This window comes from Bombina bombina, chromosome 4 (assembly GCF_027579735.1).
Source record: "Bombina bombina isolate aBomBom1 chromosome 4, aBomBom1.pri, whole genome shotgun sequence".
Lineage (NCBI taxonomy): Eukaryota > Metazoa > Chordata > Amphibia > Anura > Bombinatoridae > Bombina > Bombina bombina.
In genome coordinates, this window is record NC_069502.1 from 567,875,224 (window position 1) to 567,902,628 (window position 27,405).

Consider the following 27,405-nt stretch of genomic DNA (forward strand, 5'->3'; position numbering starts at 1 on the left):
GAATATTATTTAGGAAATTGTTGTTCCTTCTCTATTTCCTAGTCCTTCTTCTAAGAAGGAGCGTCTGTTACATAACTTGGACGTGGTTCGTGCCTTGAAGTTTTACTTACATGCGACCAAGGATTTCCATCAAACATCTTCTCTATTTGTTGTCTATTCTGGAAAACGTAGGGGTCAAAAACCTACGGCTACCTCTCTTTCTTTTTGGCTGAAAAGCATCATCCGTTTGGCCTACGAGACTGCTGGACAGCAGCCTCCTGAAAAAATTACAGCTTATTCTACTAGAGCAGTGGCTTCCACATGGGCTTTTAAAAACGATGCTTCTGTTGAACAGATTTGTAAGGCTGCGACTTGGTCCTCCCTTCAGACCTTTTCCAAATTTTACAAATTTGATACTTTTGCTTCTTCTGAGGCTATTTTTGGGAGAAATGTTCTTCAAGCAGTGGTGCCTTCTGTTTAGGTATCTGTCTTGTCCCTCCCATTCATCCGTGTCCTGTAGCTTTGGTATTGTATCCCACAAGTAAAGGATGAATCCGTGGACTCGTCGTATCTAATAGAAGAAAAGGAAATTCATGCTTTCCTGATAAATTGATTTCTTCTATGATACGACGAGTCCACGGCCCTCCCTGTCAATTTAAGACAGATTTATTTTTGTGTTTAAAACTTCAGTCACCTCTGCACCTTTTAGTTTCTCCTTTTTCTTCCTATACCTTCGGTCGAATGACTGGGGGGTGGAGTCAAGGGAGGAGCTATATAGACAGCTCTGCTGTGGTGCTCTTTGGCACTTCCTGTTAGCAGGAGGATAATATCCCACAAGTAAAGGATGAATGCGTGGACTCGTCGTATCGTAGAAGAAATCAATTTATCAGGTAAGCATAAATTTCCTTTTCTACTGTTCGGTGGCTGCAATTCCCAATCATATCCTACTATTGGTCTGGAAGAACAGAGACTATTGACTGAGATAAGGAGAACCTTTTGATGATGTCACAGGCTTTTTAAAGAGTGAGAGCTGGGTCTGCTTGCTTGAGAGGTCTGTTCTTTATGAACAGCATCTTATGTTGGAGATGCACCTACTGTTTCAAGAGGATACCTTCCGGTAATCTGTGAGCACAACAATTAGGTTTTTTTCATTGCCATTTGTAAGTTAGTGCTGCACACTCCATTATTGGATACGTCATTGAGTGTAAAAGAAAATACACCTCCATTGATCTCTGAATAAACAGCTGGTATTGAGCCTTTTGTCACCTTCCTACTTTGTGTTGTTGCTACACATTCACAGGGGAGCCCCCACTGATGCTAATGCTTGTTATTTGCCCAGACACCAATGAATAGGAGTAAATTAGAAAGTTGCATGAAAGTTTAATTTGGACTAGACTATTCCTTTAAAGAGATGGCTTATGGCAGTGTTTCCCAAACCCAGTCCTCAGGACCCTTAACAGGCCACATATTCATTATATCTTAACTAGAGCACAGGTGAAATAATCAATTCACCCATCAGCTGATCATTTCACCTGTGCTCTAGTTAAGATATAATAAATATGTGGTCTGTTAAGGGTCCTGAGGACTGGAGTTGGGAAACACTGGCTTATGGCATTCACACACAGCTATGAGCTGCCTCTTTAAAGGGACATTAAACCCAAAATGTGTCTTTCATGATTCAGATAGAGAATGCCATTTTAAACAACATTCCATGTTACTTCTATTATCCAATTAGCTTTATTCTTTAGATATCCCTTGTTGAAGAAATAGCAATGCATATGGGTGCGCCAATCAAACGAGGCATTTATGTGCAGCCACCAATCAGCAGCTACTGAGCCTATCTAGATATGCGTTTCAGCAAAGGATATCAAGAGAATGAAGCAAATTAGATAAAAGAAGTAAATTAGAAAGTTGTTTAAAATTGCATGTTTTTTTCTAAATTCTGAAAGAAAACAATTTGGTTTCATGTCCCTTTAAAGTCCCGTTAAGTCTGTATCTGTGAGCCATGAGTCAACCCTTTAAGGCTGTGTGTGTGGGTGTGCTGTTAGCTGTAGCTTTAAGACTGTGTGCCCATTGATTAAAAACTCACTGGCACACAGAAAAAAAAAAAAAGTTTTTTTAAAATAATTTTGTAATGTAGGTGTCTCTCTTTGGCAAGCAGGACTAGAGTGAAACAGCTCATAAGCTAAAATTAGCCTTTATGAAATTGAGGGACTTCACAGCACTGACAAGATTTCTTAGAGCCTGTTGATATAAAGTTAATCTAAAGATCATCCTTTAAGTTTGTGTGTGTGTCTCTACCTTAAAGGGATATTTAAAATGAAATACATTTTATAAGTATAGTATTAAGGTCCCCACCTCTGTCTAATCATGACTGCTACCATGTTGAAATGCATCTTACACTACCTTCCTTTGCTGCCATATCTGCACATGTGCAGTAACTCTTCTTCAGATACCGGCAGTGTAACCTAGGTTCCAAAATGGGAGCACCTATGATTAGAGGGAGGTGTCAGAAATGTATTCAGTGTCCCTTTAAGGACTGTGTGCCTATGGTGTGAGCTGTTGCTTCAAGGCTAAGTGTGTTCTCTGTTTTTAGTCTGTACTGTTATCCTCCCCTTTAAATCTGTGTGTGTTTGTTTAGTGATCTGTTGCTTTAAGACTGTAAACATGGTGTGATTTTAAGACTGTTCTTGGGTGTACTTTAAAGGGCCACTGTAAGTAAATATTTTCTATGCCTGTTACTAACTAACTACCCCAAATACGCTTTTTATCAATAGCATTTCATTAACATATCTCTACCGTATATCAGAAATCTTGTCTGCAAATTTAATTGTTTTCCAAACCCACTCCGTGGGTATCCTTTGCTCTGTACCAATCCGTTTACAATACCTAGGTTTCAAAATGGCGCTTTAAACACAAAGTTATTGGTTTAAGTATTTAGAACATGCAGTGCTGAAAATAGTGGGCAGGATAACGTGATATCATCGGCGAATAAAAGATATAACTTTTAGAACGTTATGAAACTTCGTTTTGGAGAAAATATAGGTCAGTAGGTTTTAATTAATGTTTATTAACTTTAATATGTTAGTTGTTTAGCTTAAAAATTATAACAGAAAGTAATCCTTTAAGGATGAGTGTATTGTGTGTGTGCAAGAACTTTTAAAACACACATAGTGATGGTCTTAGTTGTTGCTTTAAGAATGTGTTTGGTGTGCTTTAAGGTTTTGTGCATTGTGTGAGTGTCTGTCCCTTTAAGACTGTGGGAATGTGGTTTAAGATGTCCCATTAAAGGCTATATGTGAGCGCCTGCCCCTTCAAGACTGTGTGTGCCTCTCCCTTTATGACTTTGAGAACATGCAAGGTTGTGTGTGCACATTTTGTGATCTGTCACATTGAGACAGCCTTTAAAGGGGCAACTTACACCAAGCAGCATGTGCATGTCCCTTTAAGACTGAACATCCCTTTTAAAAGTATATGAAACCCAAAAATGTTCTTTTGTGATTCGGAACAGAGCATACCATTTTGAAAAGTTTCCAATGTATTTATAATATCAAATTTTCTTTGTTTCCATGATATTCTGTATTGAAGACATACCTAGGTAGGCATCTATAGCACTACATAATATAGTTCTATATGAAAGGACTGGCTCCTAAGCATATGTCCCTGCTTTTCAACAAAAGACACAGATAAAATGAAGAATTGATAATAGAAGTCAATTAGAAAGTTGTTTAAAACCGTATTCTCTATCTGAAATATGAAAAAAAAAGCAGTGGGGAAGGCTTCCAAGCGAGGTGCTGGGCGTTCGCTGAACGCTCAGATGACGTCAGTCCCAGCGCATCCAGCTTGGTGGTAACGCTGGGAGAAGAGCAAGCGTCTGAGCGTTTCAGCTTCATATGACGCAGCTTGGGAGCGTTTTCTTAACGCTCCCAAAACCATGACGTTACCCAGTGCCACGTCATCACGCAGCGGATTTAACTGTTGCCGAACGTGGCTTATGTGTGTGGTGTGAGTTGTACCTTTAAAGGATGTGTGGGTTCTATGCCTGGCCCTTTAAGACTAAGTGCAATGTGTTGTACCTTTTTTAGGCTGTGCTATGTAAACATTTTTTTCCTCAGCAGTTTGTGCATCTACAGTTGGTACTGACAGGGTCGCTTTAAATCTCTGTGTAACATATAAAAAATAAACCTGCTGAAATATATATAAATATGTAGACTTATGCATTTGCACAATGTATCAGTGTATGAGCTGGCTGGGGAATATCTATGGTGAATTTACCGTGAAAACGTGTTTTATAACCCCCCCCCCCCCCCCAAAAAAAAAAAAAAAATAAATAATAATTTGGCAACCCATTTTGTTTTGGACACACAGTGCTATTGGCCCTTATTTCACCCCGCATAACATTTTTTGAAATAAAATAATGCTGTATAGCCGACAAAATAATTTAAAGCGCTCCCAGACTTTACTATGCAAGTGTTTGGGGCTGATGCAGAGCAGCACACACCGAGTCTCAGTGCCTGGGTGTCAGGTGACTGGGTCACGCAGAGTCAGTGTATTCTCAGCTCTGAACAGGGGAGAGCAGCTGATCAGCTCAGGCGACAAGTGAAGCCTCACTCAGCCCACTGCCGAGCACAGCAACAATGAGCCAGGGTCTGCATGGGAAAAGCCAGCAGCCAGAAGAGGAAGAGGATGAAGACGAAGAGGATTATATAATGGGAGTTTCTGATTGTGGGGATGGTGATTGCTTCCTGGATGGAGCGCCTGGGAGCGAGGAGGAAGAAGGTACAAGTACTAGGGACCTACAACACCAGGGACTTTTCCCTGTAATCTGTCTGTGTGTTTTGGGCAGAGGAGCTCTGCATACATTAACAAAGAAGAGCAGTGGTATAAAATAAATCTGAATGCCAGTACCTTGGTTTGCCTATGTTTGTATGGGTTTATTTATACAGTTTTATTTCATAGCTGCTGAGCTATAAAGGAACTCTGGTGTTTGCATGTGGGTTCTATTATTTCTGGAATGTCTAATTTAGCTGTAACTCACAGGATACCAGAGAAGACTGGAACGCGTTGCTTGTCAAAACGTTTCAGCCCCCACTGACAGCAAAAGGATAACATTAAAATGTACATGTTCACTGCCAGGGAGCCCCGTAGTGCCCAGCCATAGATTGAGGTTGTCACGAACAGCTAAAGACAGTTACTCACGACGAAAAACAGGAGGAATGTATAGCTCTATAAATAAGATACATTTAAGTGGCATAACTAGTCTGTGTTTCCTTTCAGTGTCTGATTTGCTAATGTCCGTGGTAGACTCTGTATCACTATTTGCTTGGTTTAGTATTTATACAAATTTATAAAGTATTTATTTCAGTTGTGTTTTGTTTTTCTAAGTATGGAGAAGTACACTTTTGACCAACTTGATTGAACCTATTAGAAATTAGGTTTTAATTATTTTCAAGTGTGTATGTGTGCACTCCCACTTAAATAACATCAACCAGGGTGCAGGCAAAAAATGATAATACAAAAGAGAAGAGGCTTGCACTCACTGGATTTTTGAAAAAGTGCTTTAATTAGCACAAAAAATGTTTTGGTCTGATGAAAGGGTGATTGATCCCTGAAACGTCACACATTTTTTGTGCTAATTAAAGCACTTTTTCAAAAATCCAGTGAGTGCAAGCCTCTTCTCTTTATATATATATATATATATATATATATATATATATATATATATATATATATATATATATATATATATATATATATATATATATATACACACAGCAGGCAGGCCAGCACTCACGGTTAACATTTCATCCACCCAGGGTGCTTCCAAAGTATTGATAGTTGTGAAGAAACGGAATGCACTCACCAGGATTTTCAAAGTTACATTAAATGGTATGTGTATGTGTGTGTGTATATGTGTGTGTATATATATATATATATATATATATATATATATATATATATATATATATATATATATATATATATATATAATCTATCTAGCCCTCAGTTTACGCCAGGGTTAGGTTCCAGAAGGAATGGTTGTAAATTGAAACCGTTGTAAATTGAAACCCAGTTTATAATGTTAGTCAATGGAAAGTGAGGGAGATAGGTTCCAGGCCCCTCTCAAAATTGTCATAAGTAACACCTAATACATTATTTTTAAAGCTTTGAAATGAAGACTTTAAATGCTAAACAGCATTATAAACCTAATAAAATAATCACACAACACAGACTTCACTTGCATTTTTCTGCAAACAGTTCTTTCTATGCATTCCAATCTGGACTGATTTATATGAATAAAAATTTGATTTAAGAAGCGCTAAAAAAGCTAAAGACACAGGATTATCACAATTAATATTAACACATTTATTGTATACTCTGAGTTAAATCATAAATACTTAAAGGGACAGTCTACCATAGAATTGTTATTGTTTTAAAAGATAGATAATCCCTTTATTACCCATTCCCTAGTTTTGCATAACCAACACATTTATATTAATATACTTTTTACCTCTGTGATTATCTTGTATCTAGGAACCTTCTTCCAGCCCCCTGATCACATGACTGTGACTGTTTATTATCTATTGTCTTAAATTTAGCAACCCCCTGTGCCTGATCACAGTGTTATCTATATCAGCGGTCGCCAACCAGTGGTCCGTGGACCACTGATGGTCCACGAGAAGATGTTGGTGGTCCTTGACACCATCAAGCAGGAATTAATCTCCTCTGATGGTGTCACCCCCGTCGCGCTGCAACTCCCTACAGTGCCTGGCTGGACATCAGTGAAAACTGACGGAGGAGTTAAATTACAATCTCCCTACGCACGTTGCGTAGTACTGCACAACTTGCGTAGCTAGATTGTATTTTTATCTCCTCCCACCTGGCGCGCTGCTCAGAGGAAGATGCCTCCATTCTAAAGCCAGCAGAGGTTGGTATAGTCTTGGCTTGAAATAGTGGAATTAAAGTAAATAAAAAAAAAAGAAAATCTTAAAAAAAAAAACCTTATTTCATTTATTTTCTTCCATTTACCTGTCTCTTTGTAGTTGTTTTCCTAATTCCTTCACATGGACTTATATCATTGTTTGTCTTCCTCCCCTCCATCTTCTTTCTTTTTTTTTTTTTATTAAATATTAATTATTTTTTATTCTAATAATTTTCCACCCACAAAGCCATTTAATAATTTCCCCATGTACAAAGCCACCTGCATTCCAGTAATTGCCATCCAGTTGATCAGCCATATCCCACCAGTATTATAGTAATTGCCAGTAACATCAGTCGTGGTTAGCTCACATCCATATTGAGAGCTTTCTGATATAAACTTAATTTATGACTCCAATGTCTGTCCATGATCATAAATAGTTTTGAATAATTCCTAACTGGGGAGGTAACTTGGAAGACTTGTGGTCCTTTTAAACATATTTCTTTTTTTCCCACTTTCTACCTCTCTGTTTCCAGCTCAAAAGTTGGCACTCACCCTTCATCTGTCATTTGGAAGTATTATCAGTTTTGTCATTCAGTTAGTTAATTCCAAAAAAAAATTCTTAAAAAGTGTAAATATATACATAATGTAAAGTTGGCTATGGTTATACTAGTTATGTACAGTATGTGTGTGTGTGTGTGTGTATATATATATATATATATATATATATATATATATATATATATATATATATATACACACACATACACATTATAGAGGTTTGTACCTTTTCAAAAAATTCATGTTAGTGGTCCACGGGATTCAAAATTTTGAGCTTAATGGTCCCTGAGGTCCGAAAGGTTGGCGACCCCTGATCTATATGGCCCACGTGTACTTTCTGTCTCTTTGTATTGAAAAGAGATTTAGGCAGCCCTCAAAGGCTTAGAAATTAGCATATAAGCCTACCTATGTTTAGTTTAAACTAAGAATACCAAGAGAAAAAAGCAAATGTAATGATAAAGGTAAATTGGAAAGTTGATTAAAATTAAAAGTCCTATCTGAATAATGAAAGTTTAATTTATACTAGACTGTCCCTTTAAAAACCCAATCGTTATTTCTCCACTTTAAAATACATACATGCAATACAGTTAATACTATGAGTGCGCATTCTGCATAAAATAAAAAATAAAAAATAGCTCCTTAAAAGCAAATGTTATTTTACTGATAATGAATTTCAATGCTCTTGTTAAATGCCTACACAGACAAGTGTCCAATTTGGGCCTATAGGAAGCTTGGTTACACGTAGCAGTAAGTATCAAACAGTGTAACAGTTAATCTTCTTCTTTGTATCTGATACACAATGTCACAGTATAAAGCGCTTTATACAAATTACAGGATCCTTTTACTGTTTCAAAAAAGCTTCTTTTATACAAACAGATTCTTGATCCTTCAATTCAGAATGGTGCTAAGTTACCTTGGTATATAATCACACTGTCTTTCGCTGTTACTAATTTACCCCCAATCTTTGTTACCTGTATTGTAACCTTCGGGTTATAAGGTCTGAACTTCTCTGCCTTCCGATGACACTGTAACTTTAGTGTGTCTCCAGGCTGTCAGGTCTCCCCTCTGGTTGCAGGATTCACATGGAGTTTTCAGGTGATGAGCTCCTGCAACACAAGCGGACAGCTCCACCTACTGGCTATTTTAATAAATGCACTGCTTCTCAATGCTTTTCCATAGCAGTCACATGACTGGAAAAAAAGGTGGTTGTTCTGAAACGGTGTAAATTGAACCGTTGTAAAACGAGGGCCACCTGTGTATGTATATGTGTGTGTGTGTATATATATATATATATATATATATATATATATACATATATATATATATATATATAAAAGCAAAAAATTGGTGTATGTGCACTCTCACCAACGTTCAACAACTACCAGGGCGCTGTACGGTAAATGATAAAAAAGCAAAGAAAAGCACTCACTGGATTTTCATCAAAAAGTGACCAGAACTTTAATGTAGTTTGTGACGTTTCGGGACAGCAACAGTCAGAGGAAGGGACTGTTGCTGTCCCGAAACGTCACAAACTACATTAAAGTTCTGGTCACTTTTTGATGAAAATCCAGTGAGTGCTTTTCTTTGCTTTTTTTTATATATATATATATATATATATATATATATATATATATATATATATATATATATATATATATATATATATATATATATATATATATATATATATATATATATATATATATAATGTGTGTATGTAGGACATATATATCAAGACAAGGAGAGAAGTATATATGATTAAAATAAATTGCAAAATACCTACTTAAAAACTAAATAATTTCAAATATATATATATATATATATATATATAATTTGTAAATACACTAACAAACTACTTGAAAACACATTGAGAATGTTTATCTTATTTCCCTGAAGACAATTAGGACTAGCTGTAAATGAATTTGTCTATTGCTCTAAGAAATCAAAGTGTAGTATGTAGCTTTTTTTTCAGGAAGTTAGCTGGAAATGTCCTCTAGTCCAGGACGAATAAAAACAAAACAAAACAGGCCTATCTTTAATGAATGGACTTCTAGCTACCCCCCCCCCCCTCTTAGTCTAGTACATTTTATTCTGAGTAGTAAAATATAGTGATATCTTTATTTTCAATATTGTGTTTCCAGTGACTTATTAGACCGGCTGCAGAGTATAAAATGTATGAGAGGTTGCTTCTTTTGGCTTATTTGTGTATGTGAAATAGCTATTTTTGTTATTTGAAACTACATGAAAATCCGAATTCCTTATTTATTGCTTTCTGTACCAAAATGTTTTGTTATATTATCTCTGTCTTTATACTGAAGGCCATTACCTAGGGCCAGATTTAAGAAAGTAAGGCGGACAGGGGTGTACATCTTTGCCCCTATCCGCCCAGCTTTACATCTAGAGAAAAATTGTAAATTAACATTTTATTACTTATATCTCCTACCTCCCACTGGGAGTGTAATTTCTTCTGTTGGCTATGTTTAAACAGCATTTCTATAGCCTAGACGTATATGGACATTAACCCCTTGCGCCATATGGACGCAGGTACTATGTCACACAGTACTTTACCCGGCGTGTACTGTGTTTAAGTAGTAACTATGTCCACCACAAAGGCATATGTTAAGGTCACTGCTGTAAACTTAGACAGTGAGGGCCACAACCAGCAGGCAGAAGGCATTGGCCTTCATATTCTAAGGGAGCACTCTTCATTCTCCCTTTTCACACTATATATGCCACTCTCTGTAATGATTGTTTATTGGTGCCAAAGGGGAGCGGTGGGAGGGAAGGGCGGAGGCGAGTGGGTAGCATAGTGGGGGAGGGAGGTGTTAGGTTCCCTACACTACAGCAACAAGGGATGTGAGGGGAGAGGGAGGAATGAGACCCTACACTATGGAAAGTTTTGAAGGAAGAGGACAAGGGATGGAGCCCTACAGTAGGGGGGAAAATGTTATCTGTTAGTACCTAAGATGGAGGTGACCAGAAATATTAACCTTACAAACTTACTGATTAACCCCTTCACTGCCAGGAATTTAAGATGTGTGCGGCACAGTAGATATGTGCATTAAGCTGTTTAGTTCTCTGCCAAATACTGAAAAAGGCGACTGCTCGCTACCTTCTGCTCTTTTCAGAGCCGGATTTCTTCTTGTGAAAGTGCAACACACTAAGATCTGGATTCGCACAGATCTTAGTGCGTTGAACTTTAACAAGTAGAAAAAAGAGCAGAAGGCCACAAGCCACCATCTTCTTCCACATGCTGCGCAGCTGCAATTAGCGACTCTCTAATTGCCAAAAACCAATGGCATGCATGTCTGCTGTTTTTGAAATAAGAAGACCCCAGAGAAGCTTTTATAAAAATGTGTTTTATGACGACAGAAGTTGTGCGTAATTAATTTCAGTGAAAAACCCAAAGATTGCAAAAACATAACAATTTTTTTATGTGATTGTATTTGGCGGCCAAATAGTGGCATCAAATATAAAAAAATGGGTCTAGATCCAAGGGCGTAACTACCATTGGTGCAGCAGGTGCAATCGTTCCAGGGCCCAAGAGCTGGAGGGGGCCCATAACAGCCAGCCTATGCATAGGTGTATGCAGAATGTGTACTATCCTAATGCAGAGAAGTCTTTTATCAGTGCAAGTAGCAGGGCCATCTAATTATCCCCAAAATCATTATACAGAGCAAAATGTATTTTATTACTTTCTTTCATGTAATTGGCAAGAGTCCATGAGCTAGTGACATATGGGATATACAATCCTACCAGGAGGGGCAAAGTTTCCCAAACCTCAAAATGCCTATAAATACACCCCTCACCACACCCACAATTCAGTTTTACAAACTTTGCCTCCTATGGAGGTGGTGAAGTAAGTTTCTGCTAAGATTTCTACGTTGATATGCGCTTCTCAGCATTGTTGAAGCCCGATTCCTCTCAGAGTACAGCGAATGTCAGAGGGACGTGAAGGGAGTATCACCTATTGAATACGATGATTTCTCTAACGGGGGTCTTTTTCATGGGTTCTCTTATCGGTCGTAGAGATTCATCTCCTACCTCCCTTTTCAGATCGACGATATACTCTCAATTTACCATTACCTCTACTAATAACTGTTTTAGTACTGGTTTGGCTATCTGCTATATGTGGATGGGTGTCTTTTTGGTAAGTATGTTTTCATTACTTAAGACACTCTCAGCTATGGTTTGGCACTTTATGCAAATTATATAAAGTTCTAAATATATGTATTGTACTTATATTTGCCATGAGTCAGGCTCATGTATTTCCTTCTGCAGACTCAGTTTCATATTTGGGAATATAAACACTTTAAGAAATTTATTTCTTATCTGGGGTTTAGTCTTTTTTCAATTTGACTACTTTTTGCAATTGCGGGTGTTAGGCCCGCGGGTCAGTCAAATGTTAGACTTTATTGCGTCATTTTTGGCGCAAACTTTTTTGGCGCAGAAAAATACGTTTTTGACGCAATTTCGTCATTTCCGGCGTTATACGTGATGCCGAGACCTTTCACACGGCGACGTCATTAGTGATGCAGGTGTGTCATTTCCGGCCAAATTGTCTTCATTATTTCAATACCCCATTGTTGTTTGCCTCCTGCTTTCTTTTCTATCAAGGGGCCTATGCTTTTGCATTTTTTCCCATTCCTGAAACTGTCATTTAAGGAAATAGATAATTTTGCTTTATATGTTGTTTTTTCTCTTACATTGAGCAAGATGTCCCAATCTGATCCTGCCTCTGAAGTTTCTGCTGGAACATTGCTGCCTGACATAGGTTCTACCAAAGCTAAGTGCATTTGTTGTAAAATTGTATAAATTATTCCACCGAATGTCATTTGTAATAGTTGTCATGATAAACTTTTACATGCAGATAGTGTTTCTATCAGTAATAGTACATTTCCAGTTGCAGTTCCTTCAACTTCTAATGTGCATGATATACCTGTAAATTTTAAAGAATTTGTTTCTGATTCTATTATGAAGGCTTTGTCTGCATTTCCACCTTCTAATAAACGTAAAAGGTCTTTTAAAACTTCTCATTTAGCTGATGAAATTTCAAATGACCAACAACATAATAATTCATCCTCTTCTGATGAGGATCTATCTGAAACAGAAGATCCTTCCTCAGATATTGACACTGACAAATCTACTTATTTATTTAAAATAGAGTATATGCGTTCTTTATTAAAAGAAGTGTTAATTACTTTGGATATTGAGGTAACCAGTCCTATTGACGTTCAGTCTAATAAACGTTTAAATGCTGTTTTTAAACCTCCTGTGGTTTCCCCAGGTGTTTTTCCCATTCCTGAGGCTATTTCTGATATGATTTCTAGGGAATGGAATAAGCCAGGTACTTCCTGTATTCCTTCTTCAAGGTTTAAGAGATTGTATCCTTTACCATCAAAATCTATAGAGTTTTGGGAAAAGATCCCCAAAGTTGATGGGGCTATTTCTACTCTTGCTAAACGTACCACTATTCCTATGGAAGATAGCACTTCCTTTAAGGATCCTTTAGATAGGAAACTTGAATCTTATCTAAGGAAGGCCTATTTATATTCAGGTCATCTTCTCAGACCTGCTATTTCTTTGGGTGATGTTGCGGCTGCACCAACTTTCTGGTTGGAAAATTTAGCGCAACATGAATTGGATTTTGACATATCTAGCATTGTTCGCTTACTGCAACATGCTAATCATTTTATTTGTGATGCCATTTTTGATATTATCAAAATTGATGTATTGATGTTAGAGCCATGTCTTTAGCTGTATTAGCTAGAAGAGCTTTGTGCCTTAAATCTTGGAATGCTGATATGACATCTAAATCTAGATTACTATCTCTTTCTCTCCAAGGTAATAATTTATTTGGTTCTTAGTTGGATTCTATTATTTCAACTATCACTGGAGGAAAAGGAGTTTTTTTGCCTCAGGATAAAAAACCTAAGGGTAAATCTAAGGCTTCTAACCGTTTTCGTTCCTTTCGTCAGAATAAAGAACAAAAACTCAATCCTCTTCCCAAGGAATCTGCTTCCAGTTGGAAACCTTCCTCAAATTGGAATAAATCCAAGTCATTTAGGAAACCAAATTCTGCCCCTAAGTCCACATGAAGGTGCGGCCCTCATTCCAGCTCAGCTGGTAGGGAGCAGATTAAGGTTTTTCAAGGATTTTTGGATAAAATCTGTCCAAAATCATTGGATTCAGAGCATTGTCTCTCAAGGGTATCGAATAGGATTCAAAGTAAGACCTCCTGTGAGAAGATTTTTTCTCTCACGCATCCCTGTAAATCCAGTTAAAGCTCAGGCTTTTCTGAAGTGTGTTTCAGACCTGGAGTCTTCAGGGGTAATCATGCCAGTTCCTCCTCAGGAACAAGGTTTGGGGTTTTATTCAAACCTATTCATTGTACCAAAGAAAGAAAATTTGTTCAGACCAGTTCTGGATCTGAAAATTTTGAATCGTTATGTAAGAGTACCAACTTTCAAGATGGTGACTATAAGAACTATTCTGCCTTTTGTTCAGCAAGGACATTATATGTCCACAATAGACTTGCAGGATGCATACCTTCATATTCCGATTCATCCAGAACACTTTCAGTTTCTTAGATTCTCTTTTCTAGACAAGCACTACCAATTTGTTGCTCTTCCATTTGGCCTAGCAACAGCTCCAAGAATCTTTTCAAAGGTTCTGGGTGCCCTACTATCTGTAATCAGAGAACAGGGTATTGCAGTGTTTCCTTATTTGGACGATATCTTGGTACTAGCTCAGTCTTTACATATTGCAGAATCTCACACAAATCTACTAGTGTTGTTTCTTCGGAAACATGGTTGGAGGATCAATTTACCAAAAAGTTTCTTGATTCCTCAGACAAGGGTCACCTTTTTAGGCTTCCAGATAGATTCAGTGTCCATGACTCTGTCTCTAACAGACAAGAGACGTTTAAAATTGGTCGCAGCATGCCGGCTCCTTCAGTCTCAGTCATTCCCTTCAGTGGCTATGTGCATGGAAGTTTTAGGTCTCATGACTGCAGCATCGGACGCAATCCCCTTTGCTCGTTTTCACATGAGACCTCTACAGCTTTGTATGCTAAATCAATGGTGCAGGGATTATACAAAGATATCACAATTAATATCCTTGAATCCCAATGTACGACACTCTCTGACATGGTGGATAGATCACCATCGTTTGGTTCAAGGGGCTTCTTTTGTTCGCCCAACCTGGACTGTGATCACAACAGATGCAAGTCTTTCAGGTTGGGGAGCTGTTTGGGGATCTCTGACAGCACAAGGGGTTTGGAAATCTCAAGAGGCGAGATTACCAATAAATATTTTAGAACTCCGTGCAATTCTCAGGGCTCTTCAGTTCTGGCCTCTGCTTAAGAGAGAAAAGTTAATTTGTTTTCAGACAGACAATATCACAACTGTGGCTTATGTCAATCATCAGGGTGGGACTCTCAGTCCCCAAGCTATGAAAGAAGTATCTCAGATGCTTGCCTGGGCGGAATCCAGCTCCTGTCTAATCTCTGCTGTGCATATCCCAGGCGTAGACAATTGGTAAGGTGGATTATCTCAGCCGCCAGACTTTACATCCAGGGGAGTGGTCTCTCCATCCAGATGTGTTTTCTCAGATTGTTCAGATGTGGGGGCTTCCAGAGATAGATCTCATGGCCTCTCATCTAAACAAGAAACTTCCCAGATACCTGTCCAGGTCCTGAGATGTTCAGGCGGAAGCAGTGGATGCGCTGACACTTCCTTGGTGTTATCAACCTGCTTACATCTTCCCGCCTCTAGTTCTCCTTCCAAGAGTGATCTCCAAAATCATCATGGAACAGTCTTTTGTGTTGCTGGTGGCTCCAGCATGGCCACACAGGTTTTGGTATGCGGATCTGGTTCGGATGTCCAGTTGCCCGCCTTGGCCACTTCCGTTACGGCCGGACCTACTATCTCAAGGTCCGTTTTTCCATCAGGATCTCAAATCATTAAATTTGAAGGTATGGAAATTGAACGCTTAGTTCTAAGTCATAGAGGTTTCTCTGACTCAGTGATCAATACTATGTTACAAGCTCGTAAATCTGTCTCTAGAAAGATTTATTATAGAGTTTTGTACAGGCTTTAGTTTGTATTAAGCCTGTCATTAAATCAATTTCTCCTCCTTGGAGTCTTAATTTGGTTCTGAAGGCTTTACAGGCTCCTCCATTTGAGCCTATGCATTCTTTGGACATTAAACTACTTTCCTGGAAAGTGTTGTTCCTTTTGGCTATTTCTTCTGCTAGAAGAGTTTCTGAGCTATCTGCTCTTTCTTGTGAGTCTCCTTTTCTGATTTTTCATCAGGATAAGGCAGTTTTGCGGACTTCTTTTCAATTTTTACCTAAGGTTGTGAATTCTAACAACATTAGTAGAGAAATTGTTGTCCCTTCCCTGTGTCCTAATCCTAAGAATTATTTGGAGAGATCCTTACATTCTTTGGATGTGGTAAGAGCTTTGAAATATTATTTGGAAGCTACTAAAAATTTCAGGAAGACTTCCAGTTTATTTGTTTTATTTTCTGGTCCTAGGAAAGGTCAGAAAGCTTCTGCTATTTCCTTGGCTTCTTGGTTGAAACTTTTGATTCATCAAGCTTATTTAGAGTCGGGTCAAACCCCGCCTCAGAGAATTACAGCTCATTCTACTAGATCAGTCTCCACTTCGTGGGCTTTTTAGAATGAAGCTTCAGTTGATCAGATTTTCAAAGCAGCAACTTGGTCCTCTTTGCATACATTTACTAAATTCTACCATTTTGATGTATTTGCTTCTTCGGAAGCAGTTTTTGGTAGAAAAGTTCTTCAGGCAGCTGTTTCAGTTTGATTCTTCTGCTTTTGATTTAAGTTTTTTTCTTTCAAAAGTGAAAATAAATTACTTTTTGGGTTGTGGATTATTTTTTCAGCAAAATATGACTGTTTTTATTTTATTCCCTCCCTCTCTAGTGACTCTTGAGTGGAAGACTCCACATCTTGGGTATTGATATCCCATATGTCACTAGCTCATGGACTCTTGCCAATTACATGAAAGAAAACATAATTTATGTAAGAACTTACCTGATAAATTCATTTATTTCATATTGGCAAGAGTCCATGAGGCCCACCCTTTTTATGGTGGTTATGATTTTTTGTATAAAGCACAATTATTTCCAAATTTCCTTTTGTTGATGCTTTCTACTCCTTTCTTTATCACCCCACTGCTTGACTATTTGTTAAACTGAATTGTGGGTGTGGTGAGGGGTGTATTTATAGGCATTTTGAGGTTTGGGAAACTTTGCCCCTCCTGGTAGGATTGTATATCCCATATGTCACTAGCTCATGGACTCTTGCCAATATGAAAGAAATGAATTTATCAGGTAAGTTCTTACATAAATTATGTTTTTTCTTTTTACTGAGTTACCTTGCACCAGGGCCTTCTTTTGAGTAGGTCTGCTACTGTCTAGATCAATACCTTGGGTTGTCTACTTTATAAAATATATCGTTTTCATAGGTAATTGAAAACAGCAAAGGCTCTATTTCTGTTTAAATGGAGTCATAGCAAAAATGCTAAACATTCTCTGGTACTTTGCTACCAGGAATTTCAGAGAAAAACTTGTCTAAAGGGGTTAAACACAAACTGTAAGCTGCATCTGGGAGGACTTTTGCAATAAATAATGCAACTATATTTTGCCATATAAAAAATATTAATTTGTTTTTTCTTTTCACTGATTTTCCTGTCCACCACAGCAAAAGAATCCTTGCTAACCAATTACAAACTAATACACATAAACTCAGTTTGCACATGTGCACTAAAGAGCTTGAAGCAGCCAATCCTCTTCAGCCTAGTTTTGTTTCTTAGTTATTTATTTTTTTCCCCACCTAATCTAGTAAAATATATAATTTATACACACACACACTAATATTCACACGTAGAATGATGCAAAACTGATAATACACCTTAAAATAGAAAATAAGTACAGATAAGATGGGAGGGGGGGGTTATAAACTATGGCCCACCGAAAATTAGCTAAAAATATTACCTCTCTGGAAGAAAGTGGTACAAGTACACATCTCAGATGTATTTTATAGCAAATGGAAACAAAAAACATAATGAATGTGTATTGCAATATCACTTTCAATAATGAAGTATTTTATGCATGGTGAAATGCCAGTTAAAGGATGTGTGTAGAAACTTTCAGTATAGGTATGGATACCACAGGCAACATTGGCTATTTCAAATGCTGATATAAATGTAAAGGAGCTTTTTGTAAACCATTAATACACTCCATCAGTTCAAATGGAAAATTGGGAACAAATTAAAGAAATAAAAAAATATGGTAAACTATGCCTTTAAACTTTAGGTATGGTAGTAAATGTTATTATTTACCAAACACCTTAACAGCTGACAGTTGTGATGGTAAGAAAACAATTGTATTTGATAGAGTAAAAGTATACAGGAATTTTACAGTTGAACTTTCATGCTTTGGTCCAATAAATAGACATTATATTGTTATTTTTTACTGTTTATAACATATGATGGATGGGATGAACAGACATAGAGACACATACACAACATTTTTCAAAATCAGTTTAAATATTTCTTGGAGATGTTACTCACACTATCAGATAGAATGGGATTGTTTGGAGTTTATTCTTCAGGTCATGCTGTAGGCGAGCTTCTCTTCCATAGTGTGAGAAAGTTTAACAGACTACCATTTAGTAAAAACAGTGCTGCGTGGTTTGCAGTCTAATAACTGTTGTCTTGCTCCTTTATCCAGCATCTTGTAAATGTGAGCTTGGAGCTTGAGAACACAGTGGTCAGCTACAGACTTGTAGGTTGTCAAACGTATGACTACTATTTGCAAGTATTATATGATAGTGGGGATAGGCAGTTGCAGAAAGACAGTACAAAAGCACTTAGTCTGAACTTTCTCTATCATGTGTCAGCCATCAGCCAATCACAAATGCATATGTATATTCTGTGAATTCTTGCACATGCTCAGTAGGAACTGGTGACTCAAAAAGTGTAAATATAAAAAGACTGCACATTTTGTTAATGGAAGAAAATTGGAAAGCTATTTCAAATTGCATGCTCTATCTGAATCATGATAATTTTGAGTGTCTCTTTAAAATTTGCACCAGGCAAAGGAAACATGATAAAGATATGAAACTAATGCTTGGCATAAAGTGTGCCTATACCTGGGTTGTTAAACCTACGGTTTAAATGCTATAGCATGGCCTACCAGTTAATATTATCTGGTGCATACGGAAATGTTTTTACAGCAAACTTACTGGTGCTCTGTGTATGGATAGCTTATGCTTTTATAACGTTACAGCACAGAATCTCAAACTAAACCTCAGAACATCTAGGACACAACTCCTCCTTGAGCATGCCATAAATATAGGTGTTTTGAACTTTATATGTTGCTAAAGATTTGATCATTAAGATTTCCAAAGTGTGTTAACTTGCCCAGAAAGTAGAGATATTAAAGGAACATTTTTTTTTTCTTTCATAGCTCAGATAGAGCATGCAATTTTAAACAACTTTCTAATTTATTCTATTATCCAATTTATTTCATATAGGTGGTGAGAGTCCACGAGCTGTTACGTATTGGATATACATTCCTATCAGGAGGAGGCAAAGTTTCCCTAAGCCTATAAACCCCCACCTCACACATACCTCAGTTTTAAATGTTGCCCTCAGAGTACAGTGCTTGTCAGATGTATGCGATTGGAGTACTGCCTTATGACACCATGTTATCGCCTCACGGGAAATCTTTTCATGGGCTCATCTTCTGCCTCCCTATACAGATTGACGTTATACTCCTATTCCATTACCTCTGCTGATATGTTTCAGTACTGGTTTGGCTGTCTGCTATTAGTGGACAAGTGTCTATGGGTAAGTATATTTTGTATTTTTTATATAGACACTCACAGCTATGGGTTGGCCACTTTTAACTATGTTTAAGAGTTTAACTATGTATATCTATGTGTGTGTATGGCCCAGGGACAGATTCTTACTATTCCCCTTGCTTTTTATTTTTTCATGGCCAAATTTTTTTCTCATGCACATGCAAGTGCGCACAAACCGGCACATATTTCAGCGCACAATTTTTTTCACATGTTTAGCGTGCAATTTTTTTCACATGTGCGCATCATACTTGACGCATTTTTATGCATCGGATTTACGTGCCATTTTTGTTGCAACATTTTTTTTGCAAAAATTTTTTCGTGCCTTTCAGTGTGCATCATAAATATTTGTATTTTTGCGCCATAATAAACTTTTTTTGTATCATGCGTCACTATTGGCGCATCAGTATCACGCACATTGTGAGGTTTTTTTAGCGCACCCTTTTTTATCTATACGTTTGCATTTGAAATTTACACAAACTAACGTTAACTGCTTTCCTAGGCATCATTGCTTATCGCTTTAATGTTGTTGCAACACTATATAAAAGGGGCATATTTTTACATTTCCTCAAAAAGCTTGCCTTAAGGGGGTAATAATAGTAATTATTACATCTTACATTTTTTTTGTAAAACAACTGAAGTAGCTTTTTCAGCTCATTTATGCTTAGATTTCTTATTGCATATCGATCAATCAAATGATGTTTCTATGTGTACTAATGCACCTACTGTCTCCTGCTTACAGATGGATGCAGATGGCGTACCCCCAGCACTGAAAATGTTTATTTCTACTGCCATCGTAAAGGCCCTAGCTGCACTACCGCCTTCAAATGAGCAAAAAAGGTCAGTTCAAATTTTATCTTCTTGTAGTAATATTGATACTGATCTACAAAATATTTATCTTCCAAGGATGAGGATTCCTCTAATAGTGAGGCTCCCTCATTGGACGTAGAACCTGATAGTTCCTCCTTTTTATTTAAAATTGAACATATTTGTTCTCTTTTAAAGGAAGTCTAAGTCACTTTAGGGATTAAATAATCTAAACCTTCTGATGATAACCCCTGTAATAGTTTGAATTCTGTATATAATCTCTGAGATTTTCCCTACACCCATTGCTCTCTCTGATATGATTGCTAAGTAATGGTCCAAACCAGGTGTCTCTTTTAACCCACATTCAAGGTTTAAAAAACAATATCCTTTACCTATTGATAACATATTATGGGAAACAGTTCCCAAAATTGATGAGGCCATTTCCACTTTAGCTAAGCGTACTACTATTCCTTTAGAAGACAGTATTTCTTTTAAAGACCCTTTAGATAAAAAAAAACTTGAATCGTATCTTAGAAGGGCATATTTACATACTGGCTATTTTCTTAGACCAGCTATAGATATTGCTGATGTAGCTACTGCTACTTTCTGGTTATCCAGTCTGGCTCAGCTGTTGTCTTCTGACCCTGAATGTTCTAATCTCTTGAATTCACATAAACGTGAATATTTTTATTTGCAATGCAGTATTTGATATCATGAAAATTAACATTGAAATTATGTCTTTAGCTATTCTTATTAGAAGAGCTTTATGGCTTAAATCACGGAATGCTGATATGGTATCTAAAACTAGATTGCTATTTATTTCTTTCCAAGGAAATACATTATTTGGGTCTAAATTCTCTGCATCAGTCTGGAGACCATCTTCAAATTGGAATAAATCCAAGCAGAATAAGAAACTTAATACAGCCTCTAAGACCTCATGAAGGTACGGCCCCCCAATCTAGTACTTCTGTTTGGGACAGAATTAACATTTTTCAAAATCAATTCAAGAATCTGTCCAAAATCCCTGGATTCAAAACATTATTTCTAAGGGATATTGAATTGGATTCAGAATACGACCTCCTATGGGGAAGTTTTTTTTCTCACCCATATTCCAAAACATCCTATGAAAGCTTAGACCTTTCTAAAATCAGTTTCAGATCTGGAAAATATGGGAGTAATTATTCTACTTCCTTTACAGGAACAAGGGATGGGATTTTTTCTCAAATTTCTTCATTGTACCAAAGAAAGAAAATTCTTTCAGACCAATTCTGGATCTGAAAACTCTAAACAAATTTGTAAGAATTCCAACTTTCAAAATAGAAACTATAAGGACTATCCTGCCTTCCTTTTTTTCAACAAGATCACTTTATGTCCACAATAGATTTACAGGATGTTTACCTTCACATCCCAATACATCTAGAACATTACCAGTTCCTGAGGTTCTCCTTTCTGAAAAAGCATGATCATTTTGTTGCACTTCCATTTGGCCTAGCTACAGCTCCAATAATAATTTTCTCAGAGCCCTTTTATCTGTAATCAGAGCTCAGGGTATTGAGGTATTTCCTTACCTGGACAATATCTTGGTACTAGCTCAATCTTTTCATTTAGCAGAAACAACTATTGCTGTTTCTTCAAAGACATTGGGTGGAGGATCAAATTACCAAAGAGTTCCTTGATGCCTCAGACAAAGGTCACCTTTTCTAGGTTTCCAGATAGATTCAGTGTCCATGACTCTTTCTCTAACAGAAAAGAGACAAATATAATTAATTTCAGCTTGTCTGAACTTTCAGTCTCTCTCCTTCGCTTCAGTGGCTCTGTGTATGGAAGTAGTCAGTGTCAGAGTCAGAGAATTGTTACTTGTGGACTTCCACATCTTGGGTATTATATCCCATACGAAACAGCTTGTGGACTCTCGCCACCTATATGAAAGATAAGATAATGTAAGAACCTACCTGATAAATGAATTTCTTTCATGGTGGCGAGCATCTACGAGGCCCCACCCATTTGGGGTTAACCTTTTGTGTAAAGCACATCTTTTTTTCCTGCTCCTCATTATTGGCTTTTACTCCTAAACACGTCACCACTTGACTATTCGTAAAACTGAGGTATGTGTGAGGTGGGGGGAATTATAGGCCTCCTCCTGGTAGGAATGTATATCCCATATGTAACAGCTCTTGGACTCATGCCACCATGAAATAAATTAGTTTATTATGTAAGTTCTTACATAAATTATGTTTTTTCTTCATTCTCTTGGTATCTTTTGTTGAATAGCAGGGACGTAAGCTCAGGAGCGTACACGTGTCTGGAGCATTATATGGCAGCATTTTTGAAAAAATGTCATCCATTGGCAATCACACTAGATTGCAGCACTGTTTCCTGCCATGTAGTGCTCCAGACACCTACCTAGGTATCTCTTCAACAAAGAATACCATGAGAACGAAGCAAATTTGATAATAGAAGTAGACTGGAAACATTTTTAAAATTGTGTGCTCTATCTGAATCACTAAATATTTTTTTTATTTTATTTCATATTTGCATAATAAAAATAGAAAATAAAGTTTCTGTGCTTTAATACTTTGATAATGAGGACACTGTTGTATTATTATTCATTTGTTATATGTACTATTTGTTTATATGTAAGATTAGGGCTGAAATGAGAGTATATTACCCATTACAGTTAATATTACTTTTTGTTTTGTTTCTTATTCTTGGTAGGTTACCTATATTGATATTTTCTCCAGTCCATGTTATGTGTGTGTGTGTATGTGTGTGTGTGTGTGTGTGTGTGTGTATGTATATATATATATATATATATATATATATATATATATATATATATATATATATATATATATATATATATATATACTCACAAGATTCTATATTGTTTTGCATTTCGCAATACAGGTTTGTGCTTATTATGCGTTTGACTCGGTTAAACCCATAGATAAAGTCATGTCTAGCTCACAATTGGGACACAACAAGTCAGCCAATCAGGATTGGCGGTTTCATGATGCCTCCAATTACTGACTGTTTGTTTTATCTAGGCAGCAGGAAAGGCTTGCAGCCGAGAAGGACTACTTAATAATGAAATGAATGACTTTGCAGGGTTTAAACACACACTTGTTTTGTTGATGGTACTGTTGAATGTTTGATGTGAAGGCACCATTAGAATTACCATATACAGTTGATATAATTTAATATTCAGAGAATTGCAGGAAAACTCCAACTAAGGAGCCCACTAAGTGGAGTAATGTGTGTTAATTTGCTGCTGTAATAATTAATTAAATAGTTGATAATAGTACAGTATATGGGCTTTAGAACTGAATTTGTTACACTGAACTCTTGTTTAAACAGTTATATGGATACAATAAACATTGCACCATTTATTGCTTTCTTTAGCAGTGATTTTCAAGTAAGACTTTTGTGCAACATATATTTTCTTCTGCATTTCATTACGGACGGATTCACCAATATCCTTTTGTGAGATATGATGCTAAGAGCATTTTGAAGCCATGATATTACTAATCAAAATAACAAAAACACTGCAGTAACTGAGTAATATATTATTATTATTATTATTAGAGTAAAATGGCAGACTTTTGTGTTACCTCCCTTCAGATCTGAAGCTATACTGATTAAAAGAAGTACTAGTTGAAACAGAAATGTGCATTGCAGTTTTAAATAGAATCATCTTTGCAATATGCTTGTATAAGTCATCACTGCTTTAGGGGGACATTTATACATATGCTGTTTGTACCTATAGCACTTGCATTCAAACAAAATACCTGCTCAGACATCATTTGGTGACGTATATTGTGTCAGACAGTTATTTTACAGTTGGACAGTGCTAGGTCATGTGTGTCATATAGATAACCTTGTTCTCACTCCTGTGGAGATTTTTTTTATGAGTCAGCACTGATTGGCTAAAATGCAAGTCTGTCAAAAGTACTGAGATAAGGTGGCAGTCTGCAGCAGCTTAGATACAAGGTAATCACAGAATTAAAAAGTGTATTATTATAACCATGTTAGTTATGCAAAACTGGGGAATGGGTAATAAAGGGATTATCCATCTTTTCCTTCCTATGGTAGGGAGAGTCCACGGCTTCATTCCTTACTGTTGGGAAATACAACACCTGGCCACCAGGAGGAGGCAAAGACACCCCAGTCAAAGGCTTAAATATCCCTCCCACTTCCTCATTACCCCAGTCATTCTTTGCCTTTTGTCACGATAGGAGGTGGCAGAGAAGTGTCAGAAGATTCGGAGAGTTCTGAAAAGGGTATCTGCCCTTCGAGATAGGACTGGAGTTTTAAGTAGTCATGTCAACCTCTCAGCAAGAGTATTGCTGAAAGTTAGAGTCTGGAGATGCAGGGAAAGTTTTTCTGCGAAACCATCCAGACTACTGCTAACAGCTCCTAAGCAATCGGTGTTGACGAGTTTCACTGCCTGCTTTCTCTCACTCAAGTCCATGTCAGGAGTGCTGCTATAAGACTGTCACACTTGAGAGGCTGTGTTCTGTTCCACAGCATGGATCCTGGAGGTAAGATTGTTTCAAATAATTTTTACACATAAAACGCTATAACGTGGTCACAGTGTGGCTCCTTTATACCTTGATAGGATCCAGGGTTAATATCCTCAGAGGGGGGTTTATTGAACAGTTGGGGTTAATTAATTAGTGTATTAATTATTTACATGCTGCTTTGTGTGATTTTATTTTCTGGGCTCATAGACTGTGTGTTTTTGGCTGGAACAAACAGGTTTCACTTTTGTTTTTGAAAGTGTTGCACAGCTCCTATTAACTTACTGTGCTTTTGATAGCATGTGGTCTATGTTCACTCCAGCTGAGACTTCAACCTGAGGAGTGCGTTTCCTCTGTTAACTGTCTGGATCTAGGAGGTGGTGAGTGCCCCAGCCATTGGGAGTATATATAAAAAAAAAAAAAAAAAAAAAAACCCCACATTTTTATTTGTGTCCTTCAGTGGGCATAACCTGAGCTATGGAGGACTCTGACATGTTAGAAGGTACTCCTTCTGTATTAAATCATACCTGTTTATATTGTGAGGAGGCCGTGGTTTTCCCGCCCACTCAGTTATGTTCCACATGCCTTAACACCGTTATAAAGTCTAAGAAGGGAGACAAGCCTGCTAAGGCTATTAGTCCTTGTGAGCCGTCTACCTCTCAGGACTCTGCGTCCCTTGAGATTACTACCCTTACTACATTATCCACTCCACATGCAGTTCCCCGTAGCACATCTAATCTTCCATCTGGAGAGGGCCTTCTTCCTGCGGACATTGCTGCGCAGTTACAAACAGCTGTGTCTGCGGCCCTCAGTGCATTACCTCGCTTTAACAAACGCAAGAGAAAAGTTAAACATAGCTCTCCTGACCCAGATTCATCTAAATATTTATCAGATTTAGCTATTATGTCCTAGTTGTCCGATGATGAGTTAACCTCTGTAGCTTCAGTGGGTGAACTTTCTGGGTCAGAGACCTTAGTGTCTAAACCTCCTGCTGCGGAGGAACCATCCTTTAGATTTAAAATTGAGCACTTGCATTTTTTAATAAAAGGAAGTTCTGTCTACGTTAGAGGTTCCAGAGGCCGTGCTGCCTGAAGAACCTATGATACCTAAATTAGACAGAGTTTACTAAGACAGGAAAGTTCCATTTGACTTTTCCTGTGCCGGTTAAAATGGCGAACATCATTAACAACGAATGGGAAAGAATTGGATCATCCTTTTCCCCCTCATCTACTTTTTAAAAAGTTGTTCCCGGTCCCGGACTCAACTGGATTTGTGGGGCTCCATTCCTAAGGTGGATGGTGCTATCTCTATACTTGCTAAACATACTACTATACCTCTTGAGGATAGTTCTTCATTCAGAGAGCCGATGGATAAGAAAATGGAAACCTTTCTGAGAAAGATGTTTCAACATTCAGGATTTTTGTTTCAACCGGAGGCTGCAGTTGCCGTGGTTGCCAGAGCAGCTACCTATTGGTGGGACACTGAACCCAATTTTTTTCTTTTGTGATTCAGATAGAGCATGGCATTATAAGCAACTTTCTAATTTACTCCTATTATCAAATTTTCTTCATTCTTTTGGTATCTTTATTTGAAATGCAAGAATGAAAGTTTAGATGCCGGCCCATTTTTGGTGAACAACCTAGGTTGTTCTTGCTGATTGGTGGATAAATTCATCCACCAATAAAAAAGTGCTGTCCAGAGTTCTGAACAAAAAAACTTAGATGCCTTCTTTTAAAATAAAGATAGCAAGAGAACAAAGAAAAATTGATAATAGGAGTAAATTAGAAAGTTGCTTAAAATTGCCTGCTTTATCTGAATCAAAAGAACAAAATTGGGTTCATTGTCCCTTTAAGACAAAATAAAAGCTCTGAGAATTGCTAATTATTTTATCTGTGATGCGAACATGCGACTTATTCGCCTAAATGCAAAGACCTCTGGCTTTGCGGTCCTAGCCCGCCGGGCGCTCTGGTTGAAGTCTTGGTCTGCGGATATGACTTCTAAGTTCAGACTCCTTTCTCTTCCCTTCAAGGGAAAGATTTTATTTGATCCAGGCCTGGACTCAATTATTTCTACGGTTACCGGAGGCAAAGGTGCCTTCCTACCACCAGATAAGAAGAACAAGTCTAAGGGATGACAATCTTCTAATTTTCGTTCTGACAAATCCCAACGACAACAATCCTCCTCCACGCCCGAGCAACCCAAGAGTACTTGGAAGCCGGCTCAGTCCTGGAATAAGTCCAAGCAGAATAAGAAGCCCACAGAAAACAAATCGGCATGAAGGGGGGGCCCTCTATCCGGGATCGGATCGTGTAGGGGGCAGACTGTCTCTCTTTTTTCAGACGCTTGGTTCAGGGATGTACAGGATCCGTGGGTCCTGGAGGTTGTACTTAAGGATACAAAATATGCTTCAAATCTCATCCGCCCAGGGGCAGATTCCTACTCTCGAACCTGTCTACCAGACTAGAAAAGAGGGATGCCTTTCTAGGGTGCGTTCGGGACCTATCCTCCTTAGGAGTTGTTGTCCTGGTGCAAATTGAAGAAAGAGGTTTGGGGTTTTATTCAAACCTTTTCGTGGTCCCAAAGAAGGAGGGAACTTTCAGCCCAATTCTGGACCTAAAATGCTTTAAACAAATTTCTCAGTGTCCCTTCCTTAAAGATGGAGACAATAAGGTCCATCCTTCCTTTTAGATCAGGAAGGCCAGTTTATGACCACTATAGATCTGAAGGAC

General features: G+C 37.7%; 1 protein-coding gene across 1 annotated transcript in view; it reads left to right on the forward strand.

The window, feature by feature from the left end:
• The first annotated feature begins 4,533 nt into the window (after window positions 1-4,533).
• RRAGD (Ras related GTP binding D) overlaps window positions 4,534-27,405 on the forward strand; it is a 306,572-nt gene continuing 283,700 nt past the window's right edge. The window contains exon 1 of the mRNA XM_053710545.1: window positions 4,534-4,758. Coding sequence (XP_053566520.1) covers window positions 4,617-4,758 — 142 coding nt within the window. The 5' untranslated portion in view covers window positions 4,534-4,616. The remainder of the gene's footprint in view (window positions 4,759-27,405) is intronic.